Source organism: Salmo salar, chromosome 01 (genome assembly GCF_965601325.2).
Source record: "Salmo salar chromosome 01, fSalSal1, whole genome shotgun sequence".
NCBI lineage: Eukaryota > Metazoa > Chordata > Actinopteri > Salmoniformes > Salmonidae > Salmo > Salmo salar.
In genome coordinates this window covers 181,983,895-182,007,500 of record NC_138291.1, presented here as the reverse complement: position 1 = coordinate 182,007,500, position 23,606 = coordinate 181,983,895, and the positions used below count along the sequence as shown (strand labels likewise).

Sequence of the window (23,606 nt, the reverse complement as noted above, 5' to 3'; positions counted from 1 at the left end):
AGCTCGGACAGAGGAAGATAGTTTCTCATGCTTCTTCTCAGAACCTGGAGGAGAAAAATAAAACAAAAATGTGTTAAACTGGCAAAAATGACACGCGTTATAAAAAATCAAAGAAATTACATCAGCAATGCCAAGCGTCGGCAGCAGTGGTGTGAAGCTCGCCGCCAGAGGAAACGTGTTCTCTGGTGTGACGAATCACGCTTCACCATCTGGCAGTCTGACGGACTAATCTGGGTTTGCCCGATGCCAGGACATCGCTACCTGTCCCAATGCATAGTGGCAACTGTAAAGTTTGGTGGAGGAGGAATAATGGTCTAGGGCTGTTTTTTCATGGTTCAGGCCCCTTAGTTCCAGTGAAGGGAAAGCTTAACACTACAGCATACAATGACATTCTAGATGATTCTGTGCTTCCAACTTTGTGGCAACAGTTTGGGGAAGGCCCTTTCCTGTTTCAGCATGACAATGCCCCCGTGCACAAAGCGAGGTCCATACAGAAATGGTTTGTCGAGATCAGTGAGGAAGAACTTGACTGGCCTGCACAGAGCCCTGACCTCAACCTTTGGGATGAATTGGAACACAGACTGCGAGCCAGGCCTAATCGCCCGACCTCCCTAACGCTCTTGTGGCTGAATGGAAGCAAGTCCCCGCAGCAATGTTCCAACATCTAGTGGAAAGCCTTCCCAGAAGAGTGGAGGCTGCTATAGCAGCAATGTACCAACATCTAGTGGAAAGCCTTCCCAGAAGAGTGGAGGCTGTTTTAGCAGTAAAGAGGGGACCAACTCCATATTAACGCCCATGATATTTGGAATGAGATGTTGGATGAACAGGTGTCCACATACTTTTGGTCATGTAGTGCATCTGGATTGACGAGCTGTGTTTCAGAAAGCACAGGGCCTTCCTTTATAAGAACAGGTCATGTGTGTTATTAGACAGCAGAAAACTAATTCTTCATACTACTTATAGACTATGGGTATATCATTTATATGAATGTAGCTGCCACTGTATTAAAAAAAGCTACTTGACACGGTTTATGATAAACACACTAGGCTTTTTACGACAGGGGATTCGAACTTGCAACCTTTCAGTTACTAGTCCAACGCTCTAACCACTAGGCTACGCTGCCGCCCCTTTTCAAAGAGGATCAGGCTACCTTCTGATACAGAAAGCTAGCCTGGTCCTCTTTGAAAAGGGGCAGCAGCGTAGCCTAGCGGTTAGAGCGTTGGACTAGTAACTGAAAGGTTGCAAGTTCGAATCCCCGAGCTGACAAAGTACAAATCTGTCGTTCTGCCCCCTGAACAAGACAGTTAACCCACTGTTCCGTGGTAGGCCGTCATTGTAAATAAGAATTTGTTCCTCCGCGGTAGCGTCATAGGACAGAGAGATGGGTAACTCTGGAGATACTGTCCATCTCAAACCAGTTAGGTACATCTGCGTTTAGATTTTTGGCACCTTACTTGTGGAATAATCTCTAAATGGGATGAATTGGTGCCTCTAGGACAGTCCAAGGCTCTCTAAATGGATTGGTGCCTCTAGGACAGTCCAAGGCTCTCTAAATGGATTGGTGCCTCTAGGACAGTCCAAGGCTCTCTAAATGGGATGAATTGGTGCCTCTAGGACAGTCCAAGGCTCTCTAAATGGATTGGTGCCTCTAGGACAGTCCAAGGCTCTCTAAATGAATTGGTGCCTCTAGGACAGTCCAAGGCTCTCTAAATGGATTGGTGCCTCTAGGACAATCCAAGGCTCTCTAAATGGGATGAATTGGTGCCTCTAGGACAGTCCAAGGCTCTCTTAATGGGATGAATTGGTGCCTCTAGGACAGTCCAAGGCTCTCTAAATGAATTGGTGCCTCTAGGACAGTCCAAGGCTCTCTAAATGGATTGGTGCCTCTAGGACAATCCAAGGCTCTCTAAATGGGATGAATTGGTGCCTCTAGGACAGTCCAAGGCTCTCTAAATGGATTGGTGCCTCTAGGACAGTCCAAGGCTCTCTAAATGAATTGGTGCCTCTAGGACAGTCCAAGGCTCTCTAAATGGGATGGATTGGTGCCTCTAGGACAGTCCAAGGCTCTCTTAATGGGATGAATTGGTGCCTCTAGGACAGTCCAAGGCTCTCTAAATGGGATGAATTGGTGCCTCTAGGACAGTCCAAGGCTCTCTTAATGGGATGAATTGGTGCCTCTAGGACAGTCCAAGGCTCTCTAAATGGGATGAATTGGTGCCTCTAGGACAGTCCAAGGCTCTCTAAATGGATTGGTGCCTCTAGGACAGTCCAAGGATCTCTAAATGGGATGAATTGGTGCCTCTAGGACAGTCCAAGGCTCTCTTACTGAATTGGTGCCTCTAGGACAGTCCAAGGCTCTCTAAATGGGATGAATTGGTGCCTCTAGGACAGTCCAAGGCTCTCTAAATGGATTGGTGCCTCTAGGACAGTCCAAGGCTCTCTAAATGGATTGGTGCCTCTAGGACAGTCCAAGGCTCTCTAAATGAATTGGTGCCTCTAGGACAGTCCAAGGCTCTCTAAATGGGATGAATTGGTGCCTCTAGGACAGTCCAAGGCTCTCTAAATGGATTGGTGCCTCTAGGACAGTCCAAGGCTCTCTAAATGGGATGAATTGGTGCCTCTAGGACAGTCCAAGGCTCTCTAAATGGATTGGTGCCTCTAGGACAGTCCAAGGCTCTCTTAATGGATTGGTGCCTCTAGGACAGTCCAAGGCTCTCTAAATGGGATGAATTGGTGCCTCTAGGACAGTCCAAGGCTCTCTAAATGAATTGGTGCCTCTAGGACAGTCCAAGGCTCTCTAAATGGATTGGTGCCTCTAGGACAGTCCAAGGCTCTCTAAATGGATTGGTGCCTCTAGGACAGTCCAAGGCTCTCTAAATGGGATGAATTGGTGCCTCTAGGACAGTCCAAGGCTCTCTAAATGAATTGGTGCCTCTAGGACAGTCCAAGGCTCTCTAAATGGATTGGTGCCTCTAGGACAGTCCAAGGCTCTCTAAATGGGATGAATTGGTGCCTCTAGGACAGTCCAAGGCTCTCTAAATGGGATGAATTGGTGCCTCTAGGACAGTCCAAGGCTCTCTAAATGAATTGGTGCCTCTAGGACAGTCCAAGGCTCTCTAAATGGATTGGTGCCTCTAGGACAGTCCAAGGCTCTCTAAATGGGATGAATTGGTGCCTCTAGGACAGTCCAAGGCTCTCTAAATGAATTGGTGCCTCTAGGACAGTCCAAGGCTCTCTAAATGGATTGGTGCCTCTAGGACAGTCCAAGGCTCTCTAAATGGGATGAATTGGTGCCTCTAGGACAGTCCAAGGCTCTCTAAATGGATTGGTGCCTCTAGGACAGTCCAAGGCTCTCTTAATGGATTGGTGCCTCTAGGACAGTCCAAGGCTCTCTAAATGGGATGAATTGGTGCCTCTAGGACAGTCCAAGGCTCTCTAAATGAATTGGTGCCTCTAGGACAGTCCAAGGCTCTCTAAATGGATTGGTGCCTCTAGGACAGTCCAAGGCTCTCTAAATGGATTGGTGCCTCTAGGACAGTCCAAGGCTCTCTAAATGGGATGAATTGGTGCCTCTAGGACAGTCCAAGGCTCTCTAAATGAATTGGTGCCTCTAGGACAGTCCAAGGCTCTCTAAATGGATTGGTGCCTCTAGGACAGTCCAAGGCTCTCTAAATGGGATGAATTGGTGCCTCTAGGACAGTCCAAGGCTCTCTAAATGGGATGAATTGGTGCCTCTAGGACAGTCCAAGGCTCTCTAAATGAATTGGTGCCTCTAGGACAGTCCAAGGCTCTCTAAATGGATTGGTGCCTCTAGGACAGTCCAAGGCTCTCTAAATGGGATGAATTGGTGCCTCTAGGACAGTCCAAGGCTCTCTAAATGAATTGGTGCCTCTAGGACAGTCCAAGGCTCTCTAAATGGATTGGTGCCTCTAGGACAGTCCAAGGCTCTCTAAATGGGATGAATTGGTGCCTCTAGGACAGTCCAAGGCTCTCTAAATGGGATGAATTGGTGCCTCTAGGACAGTCCAAGGCTCTCTAAATGGATTGGTGCCTCTAGGACAGTCCAAGGCTCTCTAAATGGATTGGTGCCTCTAGGACAGTCCAAGGCTCTCTAAATGGGATGAATTGGTGCCTCTAGGACAGTCCAAGGCTCTCTAAATGGGATGAATTGGTGCCTCTAGGACAGTCCAAGGCTCTCTAAATGGATTGGTGCCTCTAGGACAGTCCAAGGCTCTCTAAATGGGATGAATTGGTGCCTCTAGGACAGTCCAAGGCTCTCTAAATGGGATGAATTGGTGCCTCTAGGACAGTCCAAGGCTCTCTAAATGAATTGGTGCCTCTAGGACAGTCCAAGGCTCTCTAAATGGATTGGTGCCTCTAGGACAGTCCAAGGCTCTCTAAATGGATTGGTGCCTCTAGGACAGTCCAAGGCTCTCTAAATGGGATGAATTGGTGCCTCTAGGACAGTCCAAGGCTCTCTAAATGAATTGGTGCCTCTAGGACAGTCCAAGGCTCTCTAAATGGATTGGTGCCTCTAGGACAGTCCAAGGCTCTCTAAATGGGATGAATTGGTGCCTCTAGGACAGTCCAAGGCTCTCTAAATGGATTGGTGCCTCTAGGACAGTCCAAGGCTCTCTAAATGGGATGAATTGGTGCCTCTAGGACAGTCCAAGGCTCTCTAAATGAATTGGTGCCTCTAGGACAGTCCAAGGCTCTCTAAATGAATTGGTGCCTCTAGGACAGTCCAAGGCTCTCTAAATGAATTGGTGCCTCTAGGACAGTCCAAGGCTCTCTAAATGAATTGGTGCCTCTAGGACAGTCCAAGGCTCTCTAAATGAATTGGTGCCTCTAGGACAGTCCAAGGCTCTCTAAATGGATTGGTGCCTCTAGGACAGTCCAAGGCTCTCTAAATGGGATGAATTGGTGCCTCTAGGACAGTCCAAGGCTCTCTAAATGAATTGGTGCCTCTAGGACAGTCCAAGGCTCTCTAAATGAATTGGTGCCTCTAGGACAGTCCAATGCTCTCTAAATGGGATGAATTGGTGCCTCTAGGACAGTCCAAGGCTCTCTAAATGGATTGGTGCCTCTAGGACAGTCCAAGGCTCTCTAAATGGATTGGTGCCTCTAGGACAGTCCAAGGCTCTCTAAATGGGATGAATTGGTGCCTCTAGGACAGTCCAAGGCTCTCTAAATGGGATGAATTGGTGCCTCTAGGACAGTCCAAAAGGCTAATTGAGGACCTTTTCAACTGAAGAATGTGTTTGTTTTCTATGACTGCATTTTGCTTTTAGGGCCTCCCGAGTGGCGCTGCATCGCAGCGTTACAGAGTCACTACAGCCTGCGGTTCGATCCCATTACCGGCCGTGACTGGTAGTCCCATAGGGCGACTCACAATTGGCCCAGCGTCGTTAGGGAAGGGTTTGGAAAGGGGGGGGGGCTATGATTGGCTCATTGTACTCTAGCGACCCCTTGTGGTGGGCCGGACGCCTGCAGGCTGACACCGGCCGTCAGTTGAACAGTGATTCCTCCGGTTGGCTTCCGGGTTAAGGGAGCAGGTGTTAAGTGCGGTTTGGCGGAACATGTTTCAGGAGGACACGACTCGACCTTCGCCTCTCCCGAGATCGTTGGGGAGTTGCAGCGATGAAACAAGAGCATAATCACAAAACTGGTGAGAAAAGGGGGGGGGGGGTAAAATATAAATAAAATTCGGGACGCATTTCAAGCTCACTTCACTTCTCTCAATGTGCTTCTTGTTTTCGCATCCAGGCAGAAACCCACAGTGAACATTTTAGCAACAGCCACGTCGCTCACAAAACACAGATTAGTGTGAAGTGTATGTTTTGAAGTGGTAGCCTACTGCTGCTATTGGTACAACTAACAGTGAACTAGGAAGTGGGCTGAGTCCTGTAGAAATGAAACGTCATAGTAGTTCTGTGCTGCGTCCCAACAATCTCTCTTTACTCCAGATGTTTGCACTCGTTCACTACGTCCCACATCAACATTGGATCGGTGTAGACGTGGGAATACCTGGGATAGGATAAAGTAATCCTTCTAACCCCCCCACCCCAAAAAAAGATTTAGATGCACTATTGTAAAGTGGTTGTTCCACTGGATATCATAAGGTGAATGCACCAATCTGTAAGTCGCTCTGGATAAGAGCGTCTGCTAAATGACGTAAATGTAGAGGCCGTTTCACCCATTTTCTTACACCAGTAATTTCCTTCTTAATCCACGAAGGGAAGTGAACAGATGTCAGGAGAATAGGATGCAACCAAGACGGTGAAAATGGAAAAAGGTGTTGAGCAGATGTTTACCTGAGGCGTCAGACCCAGAACCAGAGTGAACCGACTCCCCCTCAGAGAAGGACACTGAATCAGACTGGGAGTCGCTGGCTTCGCTGCGAGTGTCATAATCAGGCGGTTCATTCACAACTCTCTGATCCCCCTCCTCCTGTTCATACTCTTCCTCCTCCTCTTCCTCGTCTTCCTCTGGGCCCTTCTCTCCCTCCTCCTCTTCCTCTTCTTCCTCCTCCATCACCTCTTCTCCCTCCATGTTGGACCTGTCTCCCTCGGAGGACTCGGCCGTGCTGCCCGTCTCCTGGTCTGAGGCCTCTTCTTCTGCCTCTTCCTTGGAGGAAGTGCTGACCCTGCCAACACTCCCCTCACTGGGACGTATCAGCTTCTAGACAAGAGGAGAACAGAAAGGCATCAGGGTCTGTATTGCAAATGGCACCCTATTCCCTATATAGTGCACTACTTTTGGCAAAGGACATAAGGCTTTGGTAAAAAGTGGACCCATAAGGCTCTGTTCAAAACCAGTGCACTTTAAGTGTTTTCCGTAAGTCAGCCCAAATAGAATGAGCCCCCCCCCCCCCCCCCCAAACATTTTATTTTTGCAGAACGAGCTCCATTTGTGGCGGCCTCTGGTATCCTAATGGCTTGATTCCATCTGTAATACACAGCTAAATGATGATATACTTTATTAACAACTTTACCTCCCAGATTGGTACAATTAGTTGTGGTATTGAGTAGAAAGACATGAGTTTACAATTAAAATGACAAAAAAATATATAACTTTAGTGTGTTGGTTATTTTGGATATGGACTAGGGCCTATATGACCTCAGTGTGTTGGATATGGACTAGGGCCTATATGACCTCAGTGTGTTGGATATGGACTAGGGCCTATATGACCTCAGTGTGTTGGATATGGACTAGGGCCTATATGACTTTAGTGTGTTGGTTGTTTTGCGATTCGACTCCCTCACCGATGCGACTAAAAGATCAGCTCAAAAAGAGCCGTTCATTCGCAAACAACCATTCACAAGGCTACGCTGACGAGTCACTTCAGCGGTCACTGGCAAGTCTCGACACGGGGCTTTGAATACTAGGAAAATAACAGATTTTTGGTTTACTGTCTCGATGCGACATAACTACACTATGATTTACAGGTTGACTTTAGTCAGTCAGTAATACACCTTTTATAAACTAGTCAACACAAGCTGTTCAGCTGCCAATCAAAGAACCGGGGGAAAAAAATAGAATGAAAAGTATCGTAAATAGCCGATGTGCCCCGACTCCGTGGTGGAAACACACAAAAAGAAAATAAATTCATGTGTCAGAAAACAATAATGAAGTGGACCTCAACTCATCGTTACCACTTACATAACATGGGATGTAGAAATTCACTCACAGAAGATAGGGAAGCATCATGCCCTCTCCTCCGTTAATTTCTATTGTTGACTGCAGCCAATCACAGCACACAAAAAACAGGTGCCGAGAGGCGGGACAAACCAGCAGCGTTTCCTCCCGTCGTCGCTGGCTTACTGACCGACAGGGACCTGTCCTACAAACCAGCAGCGTTTCCCCCCGTCGTCGCTGGCTTACTGACCGACAGGGAACTGTCCTACAAACCAGCAGCGTTTCCCCCGTCGTCGCTGGCTTACTGACCGACAGGGACCTGTCCTACAAACCAGCAGCGTTTCCCCCCGTCGTCGCTGGCTTACTGACCGACAGGGACCTGTCCTACAAACCAGCAGTGTTCCCCCCGTCGTCGCTGGCTTTGTGACCGACAGGGAACTGTCCTACAAACCAGCAGTGTTCCCCCCGTCGTCGCTGGCTTTGTGACCGACAGGGAACTGTCCTACAAACCAGCAGCGTTCCCCCCGTCGTCGCTGGCTTTGTGACCGACAGGGAACTGTCCTACAAACCAGCAGTGTTTCCCCCGTCGTCGCTGGCTTTGTGACCGACAGGGACCTGTCCTACAAACCAGCAGCGTTTCCCCCCGTCGTCGCTGGCTTACTGACCGACAGCAAGAAAAGGTTATACTGACTAGCGAAGTGAAAAGACCTAAAAAACAGCCTTGCAGATATCCTAAAGTAACATCCCCTCACAACCCTTAGCGAAGCCACTCTTACCTCTGTAGTTAGCTCAGGCATGAGAGGCTTGATCCTGTGTCTGTCTGGCTCTCTCCTGCGGCCCAGAGGCTTGTCAAGGTGGCCTGTTTTGGGAGGGTCCCCCCTCTGCCCACCACCAGCTCGGATGGAATGGGTCTTCCGGTCGTCGTAGTAATCTTCGTTCTTGTATTCGGAGGGGTGCCGCCCACCCCTGAGGCTGACCAGTTTTTTCCCGCTAGCACCGGCCGAGAGGGCAGATCTTTTAGTGGCCTGTCTGGTGGCGGTGTGAGCTGAGGGCCGGAGACGTTTCAGCTCGTGGTCATCCCCTCGATCATTCTTCCTCTTAGATCCTGCAGGAGGAGAGAGAGAAAAGAAAAAAGTCATTAAAATCCTCAATATTACATTTTGAAAATGTGTCCATGTTCTTAAAACCCCCTCTGCCTTGGACTGTCTGTCAAAGTATCTCACTTTGTTTCGCCGACCAGAGGGGCATCTGTTCTGACTTTGTGGCTGTGTTATGTGATGGAAAAATTACACACACACTACAGTTCAAAAGTTTAGGGTCACTTAGAAATGTCCTTTTTTTTTTTTTAAAGAAAAGCTCATTTTTAAACCATTAAAATAACATCAAATTGATCAGAAATACAGCGTAGACATTGTCAATGTTGTAAATTACTATTGTAGCTGGTAACGGCAGATTTTATGGAATATCTACATAGGTGTACAGAGGCCCATTATCAGCAACCATCACTCCTGTGTTCCAGTGGCACGTTGTGTTAGCTAATCCAAGTTTTAAATTATAGAGGCTAATTGATCATTAGAAAACCCTTTTGCAATTATGTTAGCACAGCTGAAAACTGTGCTAACAAAATTGTCATAAAGTGTCTAGTTTGAGAAACAGAAATCTCACAAGTCCTCAACTGGCAGCTTTATTAAATAGTACCCGCAAAACACCAGTCTCAACGTCAACAGTGAAGAGGAGAGCGACTCCGGGATGCTGGCCTTCTAGGCAGAGTTGCAGAGAGAAAGTCATATCTCAGACTGGCCAATAAAAAGAAAAGATTAAGATGGGCAAAAGAACACAGACACTGGACAGAGGAACTCTGCCTAGAAGGCCGGCGTCCCGGAGTCGCCTCTTCACTGTTGACGTTGAGACTGGTGTTTTGTGGGCACTATTTAATGAAGCTGCCAGTTAAGGACTTGAGGCGTCTGTTTCTCAAACTAGACACTCTAATGTACTTGTCCTCTTGTTCAGTTGTGCACCGGGGCCTCCCACTCCTCTTTCTATTCTGGTTAGAGCCAGTTTGCGCTGTTCTGTTAAGGGAGTGGTACACAGCGTTGTACAAGATATTCGGTTTCTTGGCAACTTCTCACATGGAATAGCCTTCATTTCTCAGAACAAGAATAGACTGATGAGTTTCAGAAGAAAGGTCTTTGTTTCTGGCCATTTTGAGCCTGTAATCGAACCCACAAATGCTGATGCTCCAGATACTCAACTAGTCTAAAGAAGGCCAGTTTTATTGCTTCTTTAATCAGAACAACAGTTTTCAGCTGTTCTAACATAATTGCAAAAGGGTTTTCTAATGATCAATTAGCCTTTTAAAATGATAAACTTGGATCAGCTAACACAACGTGCCATTGGAACACAGGAGTGATGGTTGCTGATAATGGATCTCTCGATATTCCATTGAAAAATGTGCCGTTTCCAGCTAAAAGTCATTTACAACATCAATGTCTACACTGCATTTGATCAATTTGAATGCATTTTAAAATTTGACATTTTGTTTGCTTTTCTTTCAAAAACAAGGACATTTCTAAGTGACCCCAAACTTTTGAACGGTAGTGTATTTACCTGGTTTGTTTGATATTAATAGTTAGCAATTAATACTTAACAATTAGGACATTTCTGTTCTGTTTAATTCTGTGTTTTTAATGGTCTCCACTTTAGTTCCCTGCAGCTAATCTGGGCGTATGGTCACCAGAGACAGCTTGAGTTGACAAATGAGCTAAAGACTGCATTACACAGACAATGTGTTTTTACTAGGGATAGGAACAATCCCTCATTGTCTCAATCATCCTTGCATCTGGGAAACTAAGCCAGGGTGGGGGTTAAGAGAACTACCCCGTGCAGATAACGACTGGATGAACCCAGAGTGGTTTATGATGCCCCAATCTGCATGGGAGGGGTGGAACCAACCATGACTAAGCATTTTTAGTGTCTGCTATATATACACTACTCTAAATTTGTGTAAAGGTTAAGTTACTCGGTCCTAAATTCAAGGGTTGGGAGGGGAATAAAATAAAATACAAAATCGACCAGCCTCATTATTGCAATAATTAAATCGATATTAAATAAAAATTATTGTATGAAGAAATGACTAAATCTCTATCTCAGTACTGAATATCCATGACAGTTATTTAGAGGAAATCGCTAAATTGACTGGTTGATCAAAATTCTACACTGTTCACTCAATTTCAGTTCATGGGAAAAACTGTACCATCTAAAATAACTGAAATATGTTTTCATAACATGGACCCCAAAAAAATGAAAGTAAGTCAAGTTTTGGTTCCCCAGCTTCAAAACAGCTGTAAAAAAAATAATATTTTTGTTAATGAAAATAAATGTCCTCTCACTGTCAACTGCGTTTATTTTCAGAAAACTTGACCTGTGTAAATATTTCTATGAACATACAGTTGAAGTCATAAGTTTAAATACACTTAGGTTGGAGTCATTAAAACTAGTTTTTCAACCACCCCACACATTTCTTGTTAACCATCTATAGTTTTGGCAAGTCAATTAGGACATCTGCTTTGTGCATGACAAGTCATTTTTCCAACAATTTTTTTACAGACAGATTATTTCACTTATAATTCACTGTATCACAATTCCTGTGGGTCAGAAGTTTACATACACTAAGTTGACTGTGCCTTTAAACAGCTTGGAAAATTCCAGAAAATTATGTCATGGCTTTAGAAGCTTCTGATAGGCTAATTGACATCATTTTAGTAAATTGGAGGTGTACCTGTGGATGTATTTCAAGGCCTAACTTCAAACTCAGTGCCTCTTTGCTTGACATCATGGGAAAATCAAAAGAATTCAGCCAAGACCTCAAGAAAAAAAAATTGTAGACCTCCACAAGTCTGGTTCGTCCTTGGGAGCAATTTCCAAAACGCCTGAAGGTACCACGTTCATCTGTACAAACAATAGTACGCAAGTATAAACACCATCGGACCACGCAGCCGCCATACCGCTCAGGAAGGAGACACGTTCTGTCTCCTAGAGATGAATGTACTTTGGTGCGAAAAGTGCAAATCAATCCCAGAATAACAGCAAAGGACCTTGTGAAGATGCTGGAGGAAACAGGTACAAAAGTATCTATATCCATTAAGCATGGTTGGGATGGGGGCGGCAGCATCATGTTGTGGGGGTGCTTTGCTGCAGGGGGAACTGGTGCACTTCACAAAATAGATGGCATCATGAGGGAGGAGAATTATGTGGATATATTGAAGCAACATCTCAAGACATCAGTCAGGAAGTTAAAGCTTGGTCGCAAATGGGTCTTCCAAATGGACAATGACCCCAAGCATACTTCCAAAGTTGTTGCAAAATGGCTTAAGGACAACAAAGTCAAGGTATTGGAGTGGCCATCACAAAGCCCTCACCTCAATCCTATAGAACATTTGTGGACAGAACAAAGCCGACCATCACCCCTGGTGAGACAAAACCGCGACTCGTCAGTTAAGAGCACTTTATGCCAGTCCTGTCTGGTCCAGCGACGGTGGGTTTGTGCCCATAGGCGACGTTGTTTCCGGTGATGTCTGGTGAGGACCTGCCATACAACAGGCCTTCAAGCCCTCAGTCCAGCCTCTCTCAGCCTATGCGGACAGTCTGAGCACTGATGGCGGGATTGTTCGTTCCTGGTGTAACTCGGGCAGTTGTTGTTGCCATCCTGTACCTGTCCCGCAGGTGTGATGTTCGAATGTACCTATCCTGTACAGGTGTTGTTACACGTGGTTTGCCGCTGCGAGGACGATCAGCTGTCCTGTTTCCCTGTAGCGCTGTCTTAGGCGTCTCACAGTACGGACATTGCAATTTATTGCCTTGGCCACATCAGCAGTACTTGCAGCATGCCTAAGGCACATTCACGCAGATGAGCAGGGACGCTGGGCATCTTTCTTTTGGTGCTTTTCAGAGTCAGTAGAAAGGCCTCTTTAGTGTCCTAAGTTTTCATAATTGATCTTAATTGCCTACCGTCTGTAAGCTGTTAGGGTCTTAACGACCGTTCCACAGGTGCATGTTCATGAATTGTTTATGGTTAATTGAACAAGCATGGGAAACGGTGTTTAAACCCTTTACAATGAAGATCTGAAGGTATTTGGATTTTTACAAATTATCTTTGGAAGACCAGGGTCCTGAAAAAGGGACGTTTCTTTTTTTGTTGCTGAGTTTATAATTCACAGCGATTTAGATGATACAATGATTCTCTACACTATTCAGTGCTTGTTTTCCTCACAAACTGAAATTGAGTGAACCAGTGTATAATTTTTAGCAACCAGGAAATATGACACGATTGACAGCCAAAGTCAGAACAGCTTTCTCATTTTGAGAACAGATGCCACGCCGGCAGGAGGGATCAATAGGCCAATATCACAGCCAATCACAACACTGGCAGGTACGTAATACCATGGAACACCATCGTTCCACTATTAATGCAGATGCATTATGGACATTTTCTGAAATTACAAAAAGGAAAAATATTCCGTGTGTAGCACCTTTAGAAAGGTCTTTGTGATCTTGTTCCGTTTGGGGATTATATATTGTATTCGATAAAATAGTAAATAACAAACGTACACCTTTATTCAACTGTTTGTGTTCTTTCCAACTATACTGAACAAAACTATAAAACACAACAGGAAACTAATACTGAACAAAAAACTATCAACAGGTAAAGCGTTAGTCCCATGTTTCATGAGCTGAAATAAGAGATCCCAGATGTGTTCCACACGAACAAATACTTTCTGAAATTGTGCTCAGATTTGTTTACATCCCTGTCAGTGAGGCATTTCTCCTTTGCCAAGACAATCCATCCAGCTGACAAGTGTGGATGGATTGATTAAACAGGAAGCTGATTAAACAGCATGATCATTACACAGGCGCACCTTTTGCCGGGGGACAATAAAAGGCCACTCTAAAACGTGGCGTTTTCATAGAACGCCACAGATGTCTCATGTTGAGGGAGCGTACAATTGGCATGTGGACTGCAGGAATCAAAAACCAGAGCTGTTGCCAAAGAATGTAATGTTCATTTCTCTACCATAAGCCGCCTCCCAACATCGTTTTAGAGAATTTGGCAGGAAATGCAACCGGCCTCACAACCGCGTGTAACCACGCCAGTCCAGGACCTTCACATCTGGGTTCTTCACCTACGGTATCGTCGGAGACCACCCAGACAGCTGATGAAACTGGGTTTGCACAACCGAAGAATTTCTGCACAAACTGTCAGAAACCGTCTCAGTGAAGCTCATTTGCATGATCGTAGTACTCACCAGGGTCTTAACTTGATTGCAGTTTGACGTCGTAACCGATTTCAGTGAGCAAATAGCCACTGGCACGCTTGAGAAGTGTGCTCTTCACGGACGTAGAGATACCGTGATGAGATCCTGAGGTCCACTGTCGTGCCATTCATCCGCCGCCATCACCTCATGTTTCAGCATGATAATGCACGGCCCCATGTCGCAAGGATCTGTACACAATTCCTGGAAGCTGAAAATGTCCCAGTTCTTCCACGGACTGCATACTCACCAGATTTGTTACCCATTGAGCATGTTTGGGATGCTCTGGATCAACGCGTACAATTCCCACCAATATCCAGCTACTTCACACAGCCATTGAAGAGGAGGTGGGACAACATTCCAAAGGCCACAATCAACAGCCTGATCAACTCTATGTGAAGGAGATGTGTCACGCTGCATGAGGCAAATGGGGGTCACACCAGATACTGACTGGTTTTCTGATCCACGCCCCTACCTTTTCTTTAAGGTATCTGTGTCCAACAGATGCATATCTGTATAACCAGTCGCGAAATCCATAGATTCATTCATTTCAATTGACCAGTTTCCTTATATGAACAGTAACTAAATAAAATCTTTAAAATTGTTGCATTTTGCGTTTATATATATATATGTTTTTGTTCAGTGTACATTGCAAAAAGGGATGACAAAGAGTGACAATGATTTGGGCATGATGGTACAGATTGACAATGAGGCTAACAAAACATTTTAAATGACCAGAAGGAAGTGCACTATTAAAAAAGGTACCTTTTTTCTGGTTGACGTGGTGTTCACTCTCAGGGTTATAGAGCTCGTCATCCTGGTCAGGGGCCTCGGTGAGGATGTCATCCAGCACGTTGAGCTCTCCCTCTGGGACGACAGATAGGTAACAACCACAGTTAGACACAGCAGATTTCAACTTAACAGAGTGTGCAGAGTCTATTCAGGGTAACTAACTTGGACCAAGTCCCACAGAGCTCTGGTCAAAACAAGTGCACTATGGAGGGAATAAGATGACATTTGGGATGTAGCTAGCATAAAGTGTTTTTAAATCAACTTTGAGAATCAAGAGTCGAGTGGCTAGACTTGTTAGAGCAGACTAAACTCAACGAGTTATGGAGGTGAATGGCAAATAGTGTGGGTCGGAGCTCCGACCAGGGCCGGATTATAAAATCATAGGGCTTTGGGTGATGAAATCAGTATTTTACATGTGTGACGTCAGCGCTCCAGTCCGCCAACATTAGTCAACTCCATCATAAATGGTGAAGTTGAGTTTAGTCAGTGGCATGATTCCACTTGTTATCCCCCCTGCATCCAAGCCACTAGTCTCAGATAGTAGTTGGCAGGGTGAATGAACAAGCTGCTGCGGTCACTACAGAAGCTTTTCTAGAGCACCTGGTTCAATTGGAGCATTTTTTTAATTTTTTTTTTTAACTCTGTAACTGGTTCAACTAGTGAGAAAAATGTGATAGTGTTTCCCACTCACACATTCTTGCCACAATCAGCCCATGTCCAATCACTTGAATTTACCACAGGTGGTCTCCAATCAAGTTGTTGAAACATCTCAAAAGGATGATCAATGGAAACAGGATGCACCTGAGCTCAATGTTTGAGTCTCATAGCAAAGGGTCTGAATACTGATGTAAATAAACATGTCTAAAAACCTGTTGTCGCTTTGTATTATGTAGTGTGTGTAAGATGAGAGTTATTTAAATCAATTTAAGAATAAGGCTGTAATTTAAGAATAAGGCTGTAAGGTATCAAAATTTTTTCCACATTTTGTAAGGTATCAAAATGTGGAAAAAGGTGAAAGGGTGTGAATTACGTTCCAAAATGCACTGTACATATAATTTGCGTATTCCTTTGTTTTTGGGTCAGTTTGAACAGAACAGGAGACCCACCTGTCCCCCTCTTGTTCTACTGATATCAAAGCCATATCGATATGAGTGACTGACAAATACCAGTTGCGCTTCTTCCTCCGTTCTTGGTCGACCATAAAAATAAAAAATAAAATAACTCCAAAATGTGGCCTAAATGTAGAGCTGTGAGAAATGGCCTAAAAAAAAAAAAAAATCTGGATTTTTCAAACTTATGGACACATTTGTTTTTTTACGTTCTCTCTAAATAAGCTTTGTTGTACAATTTAAAAAGGTCAAATACACTGCATTCCTAACAGTCAGCAATAATCCAATTTAATTCAGGGCTTGTGATATTATACTCAGGCTAAGTATAAGCCTCCAACATCCATAAGACCCACTTTGGGCTCCCGGGTGGCACAGCATCTCAGTGCTAGAGGTTTCACAACAGACACCGTGGTTCGAATCCAGGCTGTATCACAACCGGGTCGCGATTGGGAGCCCCATAGGGCGGCACATAATTGGCCCAGCGTCGTCCGGGTTTGGCCGTCATTGTAAATATGAATTTGTTCTTAACCGACCAGCTTAGTAAAATAAAAAGGCTCAATCATTTTTTTTTTTTTTTTTAAAAACATTTTTTTTTTTTACACCTTTTTTGCAATAATCACTTGCTGTCAAGTCAGTCTTTGAAAATGCCTCAGTTACAAATTTTACCAGAACCACTAAATGACTAACTTCTTGTAGCAGGCAATACGGAAAATCAACAGGCCTCATAAACAATGTCTCAAGCCCACATGCTAGTGAGTAGCCAAATAATCTTTTATATACTATAGTTACAAAAGTATGTGGACACCCCTTCAAATGAGTGGATTCTGCCATTTAAGCCATAACCGTTCCTGACAGGTGTATAAAATCAAGCACACCGCCATGCAATCTCCATAGACAAACAGCGGCAGTAGAATGACCTTAATGAAGAGCTCAGTGACTTTCAAAGTGGCACCATTATAGGATGAGGCCCTGCTCGAGCTTTGCCGGTCAACTGTAAGTGCTGTTATTGTGATGTGGAAACATCTAGGAGCAACAACGGCTGTGCCGCAAAGTGGTAGGCTACCTGCCCCAATGCATAGTGCCAACTGTAAAGTTGTGTAGGACAGATAATGGTCTGGGGATGTTTTTCATGGTTTTCGGGCTAGGCCTTTTTTTAAAGGGAAATAACGCTACAGCGTACAATGATATTCTAGATGATTCTGTGCTTCCAACTTCGTGGCAACAGTTTGGGGAAGGCCCTTTCCTGTTTTAGCATGACTGCCTCCGTACAAAGCGAGGTCCAGACAAAAATTGTTTGTCGAGATCGGTGTGGAAGAATTTGAATGGTCTGCACAAAGCCTTGACCTCAACGAACACGTTTGGGATGAATTAGAACGGCGACTGCGAGCCAGGCATAGTCGCCCAACATCAGTGCCCGACATCACTAAAGCTCTTGTGGCTGAATGGAAGCAAAGTCCCAGCAGCAATGTTCCAACATCTAGTGGAAAGTCTTCCCAGAAGAGTGGAGAAACTCCATATTAATGGCCGTGATTTTGGAATGAGATATTCGACGATCAGGTGTGCACATACTATTAACCGTGTCAGGTACATTATCTTTTCTACATACTTTATATCTGGTGTTAGTCATATAACTTAAAGCATTTTTCCATTGTGGAAATTTATTTTTTAAAACACTGGACTTGGGCGTCCCGGGGGGAGAAAATGGTCTTGAGAGGCGTGCGTTTGAGGAGCCAAATAGCGTATGTTCGCTTTGCGCGTGAAAAGATAAGACGACTAACGAAAACACAAAATTATACTAATTAACCAAATCGATTTTCTGCAGCTAACTGTTAACTTCCCTAATGGTAGTTTGTGATATATTGAAAACATAAAATTGACTGTTTCTGCATATTGATTACGAGACATTCCTAAAACAGTCCTAATGATGGAAAAATGCATCATCCAGAGACATGTTTTTTTTTGCAAGCGATACCACACAATATTGTACCGCAAGCGATACCACACAATATTGTACCGCAAGCGATACCACACAATATTGTACCGCAAGCGATACCACACAATATTGTACCGCAAGCGATACTACACAATATTGTACCGCAAGCTATACCACACAATATTGTACCGCAAGCTATACCACACAATATTGTACCGCAAGCTATACCACACAATATTGTACCGCAAGCTATACCACACAATATTGTACCGCAAGCTATACCACACAATATTGTACCGCAAGCTATACCACACAATATTGTACCGCAAGCGATACCACACAATATTGTACCGCAAGCGATACCACACAATATTGTACCGCAAGCTATACCACACAATATTGTACCGCAAGCTATACCACACAATATTGTACCGCAAGCTATACCACACAATATTGTACCGCAAGCTATACCACACAATATTGTACCGCAAGCTATACCACACAATATTGTACCGCAAGCTATACCACACAATATTGTACCGCAAGCGATACCACACAATATTGTACCGCAAGCGATACCACACAATATTGTACCGCAAGCTATACCACACAATATTGTACCGCAAGCTATACCACACAATATTGTACCGCAAGCTATACCACACAATATTGTACCGCAAGCTATACCACACAATATTGTACCGCAAGCTATACCACACAATATTGTACCGCAAGCGATACCACACAATATTGTACCGCAAGCGATACCACACAATATTGTACCGCAAGCGATACCACACAATATTGTACCGCAAGCTATACCACACAATATTGTACCGCAAGCTATACCACACAATATTGTACCGCAAGCTATACCACACAATATTGTACCGCAAGCTATACCACACAATATTGTACCGCAAGCTATACCACACAATATTGTACCGCAAGCGATACCACACAATATTGTACCGCAAGCGATACCACACAATATTGTACCGCAAGCGATACCACACAATATTGTACCGCAAGCGATACCACACAATATTGTACCGCAAGCTATACCACACAATATTGTACCGCAAGCTATACCACACAATATTGTACCGCAAGCTATACCACACAATATTGTACCGCAAGCGATACCACACAATATTGTACCGCAAGCGATACCACACAATATTGTACCGCAAGCGATACCACACAATATTGTACCGCAAGCGATACCACACAATATTGTACTGCAAGCTATACCACACAATATTGTACTGCAAGCTATAGCACTCAATATTTTACAAAAGTAGGATTAAAAAGGACCATGGTGTTTAGTCTGCTTTGTGTTCTTTTTTTGCCAATGAAAATCTGGTCTGCAGCGGCATGGACCGATTCATAATTAAAACATTGTCCATTCAAGGTTTAGTCGATTTCCTCCTAAACTAAAAACGCACCATGTAATGTGTGGGTCCCATGTTTCATGAGTTAGAATATTAGATCCCAGTAAATGTCAATATGCACAAAAAGCGTATTCCTCTCATTTTGTGCACAAATTTGTTTACATCCCTGCTAGTGAGCCGTTCTCTGATTAAACAGCATGATCAATACACAGGTGCACCTTGTGCTAGAGAAGAAAAAAAAGCCACTCAAATGTGTTTATTTTTTTTTTCATGTTTTGAGGGAGCGTGCAATTCGCATGCTGACTGCAGTAATCTCCACCAGAGCTGTGTCAGAGAATTTAATGTTCAAGCTGAATCCAATGCCGTTTTAGAGAATTTGGCAGTAAGTCCAAAAGGCCTCATAACCACATGTAACCACGCCAGCCCAGGACCTCCACATCTGGGTTCATCAGAGACCAGCCACCCAGACAGCTGTGGAGTATTTCTGTCTGTAATAAAGCCCCTTTGTTTGGAAAAACTAATTCTGATTGGTTGGGCCTGGCTCCCCAGTAGGTGGACCTGGCTCCCAAGAGGGTGGGCCTATGCCCTCCCAGGCCTATCCATGGCTATGCCTCTGCCCAGTTATGTGAAATCCATAGATTAGGACCTAATGAATTTATTTCAATTGACCGATTTCCTTTATATGTAACGAAATAAAATAATTGAAATTGCTCCATGTTCCGTTTATATTTTTTGTTCAGTATAGATGTAAAATGACGAGAAGGCTGAAAAAAAAATACGGGTTAAATATGCGTACTTTCTTTGGGAAACATAAGTTTCCACTGCCATGCTAGAGACACTCTACTTCCTGATGTTGCACGGCTGTCAGGGGTAAACAGACTGCTGAAACCGGATTGGCTTAAAGAGATACGCAACATCCCGGACTAGCATTCCTAGGCATTAGCCGTGTTAGCGTTGTGTTGCAAAATGTCTCAAAGAAAACACACATATTTTTCCAGTTTTTGCCCACCATCTCACCATAAAATATTGTTAAGGAGTTACTCGATGACTTTGCAGCATGAATGGATCATGTACATAGCGGTACACGGGGGGATAATAGTATAATTTAGCTACACATGCGATAACATCTGCTAAATATGTGTTTGCGACCGTATTGATGCATTTCCAGATGTGTTTGGATAGTAAGATATCGCCAAACGCCGGAATATTAATCGAATATAACGTTACATTTAATTTGCATCATACATTTCCAATAGTATTATATTTAATTAGGTCAAAACTGCTGAATGAGTCCAATAACGTGATGCGATTTATTTTCAGTGATCTACCATATTTATATTATTTTATTTAAACCTTTAACTAGGCAAGTCAGTTAATAAGAACAAATTCGTATTTACAATGACGGCCCTGGAATGGGGTTTGACTTGGCTACCAGAGCCAGGGAAGGGGTGCACAAATCGGGTACTCAGTTGCACAATTCTGCTCGATTTTGTTTGCTAACTAATGCGACATGATTCTAGCGGTTAACCATCGCTGTAGATAACGTTACCTAATACCTCAAATGGTTAGCTAGCTATGGCCAGAGTGTATAAACCTGGGTGTACTGTTACCTATCGATAGTTAGCTACCAAGCTACGGCGATGTCGTTAGCTAATGTAGCTAACTAGTAAAAGACGTGGTCACGTTTAACCTAGCTAATGAGCTAACCTGGCTGTGTCCAAATGAATTTGATAAAACGTTTTAAAATTAACCATTCTTGAAGGCAATAATTGTGAGTAAACTGGTATACTATCAACGATGTCTTTCTAGCTAGCATAAATTGACAAAGGACTAAGGCCACACGGGACAATGGTTAGCAAGTTTAGAGGCGTTGCTAGCTAGTTAGCTAACGTTACTGCGACGACCGCTCCGTACCTTTCTCGTCTCGTCTGTCGACCGCCATCTTCCGCCCCTTTCCGCAAACCTTTAGAGGACTCGTTTTGTCTCCTCTCACGGTTGCCCTCTAACCTAACTACGCAACAAACCAAAACAAAAAAAAATAATGTGGTAAATTGATGGTCCCCCTCTCAATGTTTACTGGAAGCGGGTCTCATCGTAGCTGGTGAAATGGCGGATTACTGCATCCCTCCCTGCTGCAAAGGGTCGTTAACACAGCCACAAAGTCTTAAATCCCTCCTATTTCGGCACGTTATCGTCTTTAAATGTGATCAAACCTAACATTAAAAAACACAACCTTAACCCTAACGTTGACCAAACTGGTAACCTTACATAAAAAAATAAAATAAAAAAGTAGAATTTTTTTTTTTTTGTGTGTGTTCATGTATTTTTTTTTTTAAAGATATTGTCAACTTTGAGGCTGTGCTATCTAGTGGACCGTTTTACCCACAGTTCCGAGGGCTGGGTGGTAACTGTTACCCGGATGATCCATTACATCTCAGAGGAACAGAGAGGCTCAACTCCTCGGGAAATCTGTCTCCTTCCATCAGGTGGCGTTTTATCGCCCACCAAAGCAAGGAATTCGGTTTTTGTATGGAGAGATCAATAAGTGTTGAATTTGGTCAACAACAAAAATGAATGGCTTTTCTTTTTTTTTTTTTTTTTTTGCTACGTGAGGTTTATTTGATCGAATAGAAGTTTCGTAATGCTCAAGCTGTTAGGCGTGAAAAGCCCCCTTTGTTTTTACACTGCTGCTACTCGCTGTTTATTATCCATACATAGTCACTTTACCCCCTACCTACATATACAAATTAACCTCGACTAACCTGTGCCCCCCGCACGTTTACTCGGTACCGGTGCACCCTGTATATAGCTTCGGTATTGTTATTTAATTCTACTGTGTTACTTTATATTTTTACTTCATTGAGTAAATATATCTTAACTCCATTTCGTCAACTGCACTGGTGGTTAAGGGCTTGTAAGTAAGCATTTCAGGGTAAGTTGTATTCGGCGCATTTGACATAGAACATTTGATTTGATATAATAAGTAGGAGACATGGAATCCAGGCAAATTTGAGAAAAAAAACACATATGGGCGTGGTCTCGAGATGGCTTATGCATATTCATGAAATGAGGCAAGAAGCATATAATCTTTCTCCATTTAATACAGGCGGTTAACGTAAACATCCCTCATCAAATATTAAACAATCATTACAATAATGAGATCTATCCAACAATCCAAAGAAAAGATAGCCAGGAGCTAGACAGCCTGAAGTGCTGCTTTGTGTTCAACGACTCCCAACAATTTAACGTGTTTTAAAAAAAAGGATTCCTCGCTGATATGAAAGATAAGTTCTTTATGCTTCCAAAAACCTTACCTCAAGCGTTGCATGTTAATGTTCAGAACAAACTTCGGGCCTCTTAACAAAACTCCTCCATAGAGAAGACACCTTCATCCAATGACGTCTGTCTAATGTCATGGTCAAGGGCTAGAACTCCCTCTGTATGTTCAATATCAAATTAAAGGCAAGAGTTATTTACTTTACTACAACGTACACAACTTTCAATTGTTCTGAAGTAATGACAAAATTAACCACTTAATCAAATTTGGTCAAAGTTTAACGCCAGCCCCACCCATCTTAGAAAAAAACGGGTTCCGAAAGAGTTCTTCGGCTGTTCCCATAGGATAACCCTTCTTTTGGTTCCATGTAAAACCCTATGTGAAAAGGGTTTTTACATGGGACTCAAACGCATTCTCCTTGGAACCAAAAAAGGGTTCTATGAGGTCAGCCGAAGAACCCTTTTAGGTTCGAGATGGCACCTTTTTGAATTGCACTTTTCCTTTCTACGTCAGTTACCATTATTCACAATAAGAATGTCAGATCTTGTTGACCAAAACTACCTGAGCAACAGGATCCATTGCAAGCAATGTTTTAATCTCATTTTGTCCTCTTTCAATTGAATTGGTATTCGGTAATGTATTTTATTTTTTTAACTAGGCAAGTGAGTTAAGAACAAATTCTTATTTACAATGACGGCCTACCAGGTGAACAGTATGTTAACGGTCTTGTTCAGGGGCAGAACAACAGATTTTTACCTTGTCAGCTCTGGGATTTGATCCAACTTTTGGTTACTGGCCTAGCGCTCTAACCACTAGGCTACCTGCTGCCCAGTTAATAGGATCCCCATTAGCTGTTGCAAAAGCAGCAGCTACTCTTCCTAGGGTCCACATGACACAGAATGACACAGAATGACATAATAATGACATAATAATGACATAATACAGCTCAAAGACAGAACTACATAATAAATAAAAAAAGGCACATGTAGCCTACATATCAATGCATACACACAAACTATGTAGGTCAAATAGGGGAGAGGCGTTGTTTTAAAAAAAATGTAATTTTTTATTTCACCTTTATTGAACCAGGTAGGCAAGTTGAGAACAAGTCCTTTATTTAAACCAGGTAGGCAAGTTGAGAACAAGTTCTCATTT

The 23,606-nt window shown here is 43.7% G+C and overlaps 1 protein-coding gene across 1 annotated transcript in view; it reads right to left on the bottom strand.

The window, feature by feature from the left end:
- Nucleotides 1-21,341, bottom strand: part of ythdc1 (YTH N6-methyladenosine RNA binding protein C1) — a 48,223-nt gene extending 26,882 nt beyond the window's left edge. The window contains exons 1-5 of the mRNA XM_014147197.3: nt 21,089-21,341; nt 14,712-14,813; nt 8,415-8,743; nt 6,315-6,681; nt 1-44 (exon numbers count right to left, since the gene is read on the bottom strand). The exon at nt 1-44 is cut by the window's left edge and continues 105 nt beyond it. Of these exons, the coding sequence (XP_014002672.1) occupies nt 1-44; nt 6,315-6,681; nt 8,415-8,743; nt 14,712-14,813; nt 21,089-21,116 (870 nt within the window). The 5' untranslated portion in view covers nt 21,117-21,341. The remainder of the gene's footprint in view (nt 45-6,314; nt 6,682-8,414; nt 8,744-14,711; nt 14,814-21,088) is intronic.
- Between the last annotated feature and the right edge of the window lie 2,265 nt (nt 21,342-23,606).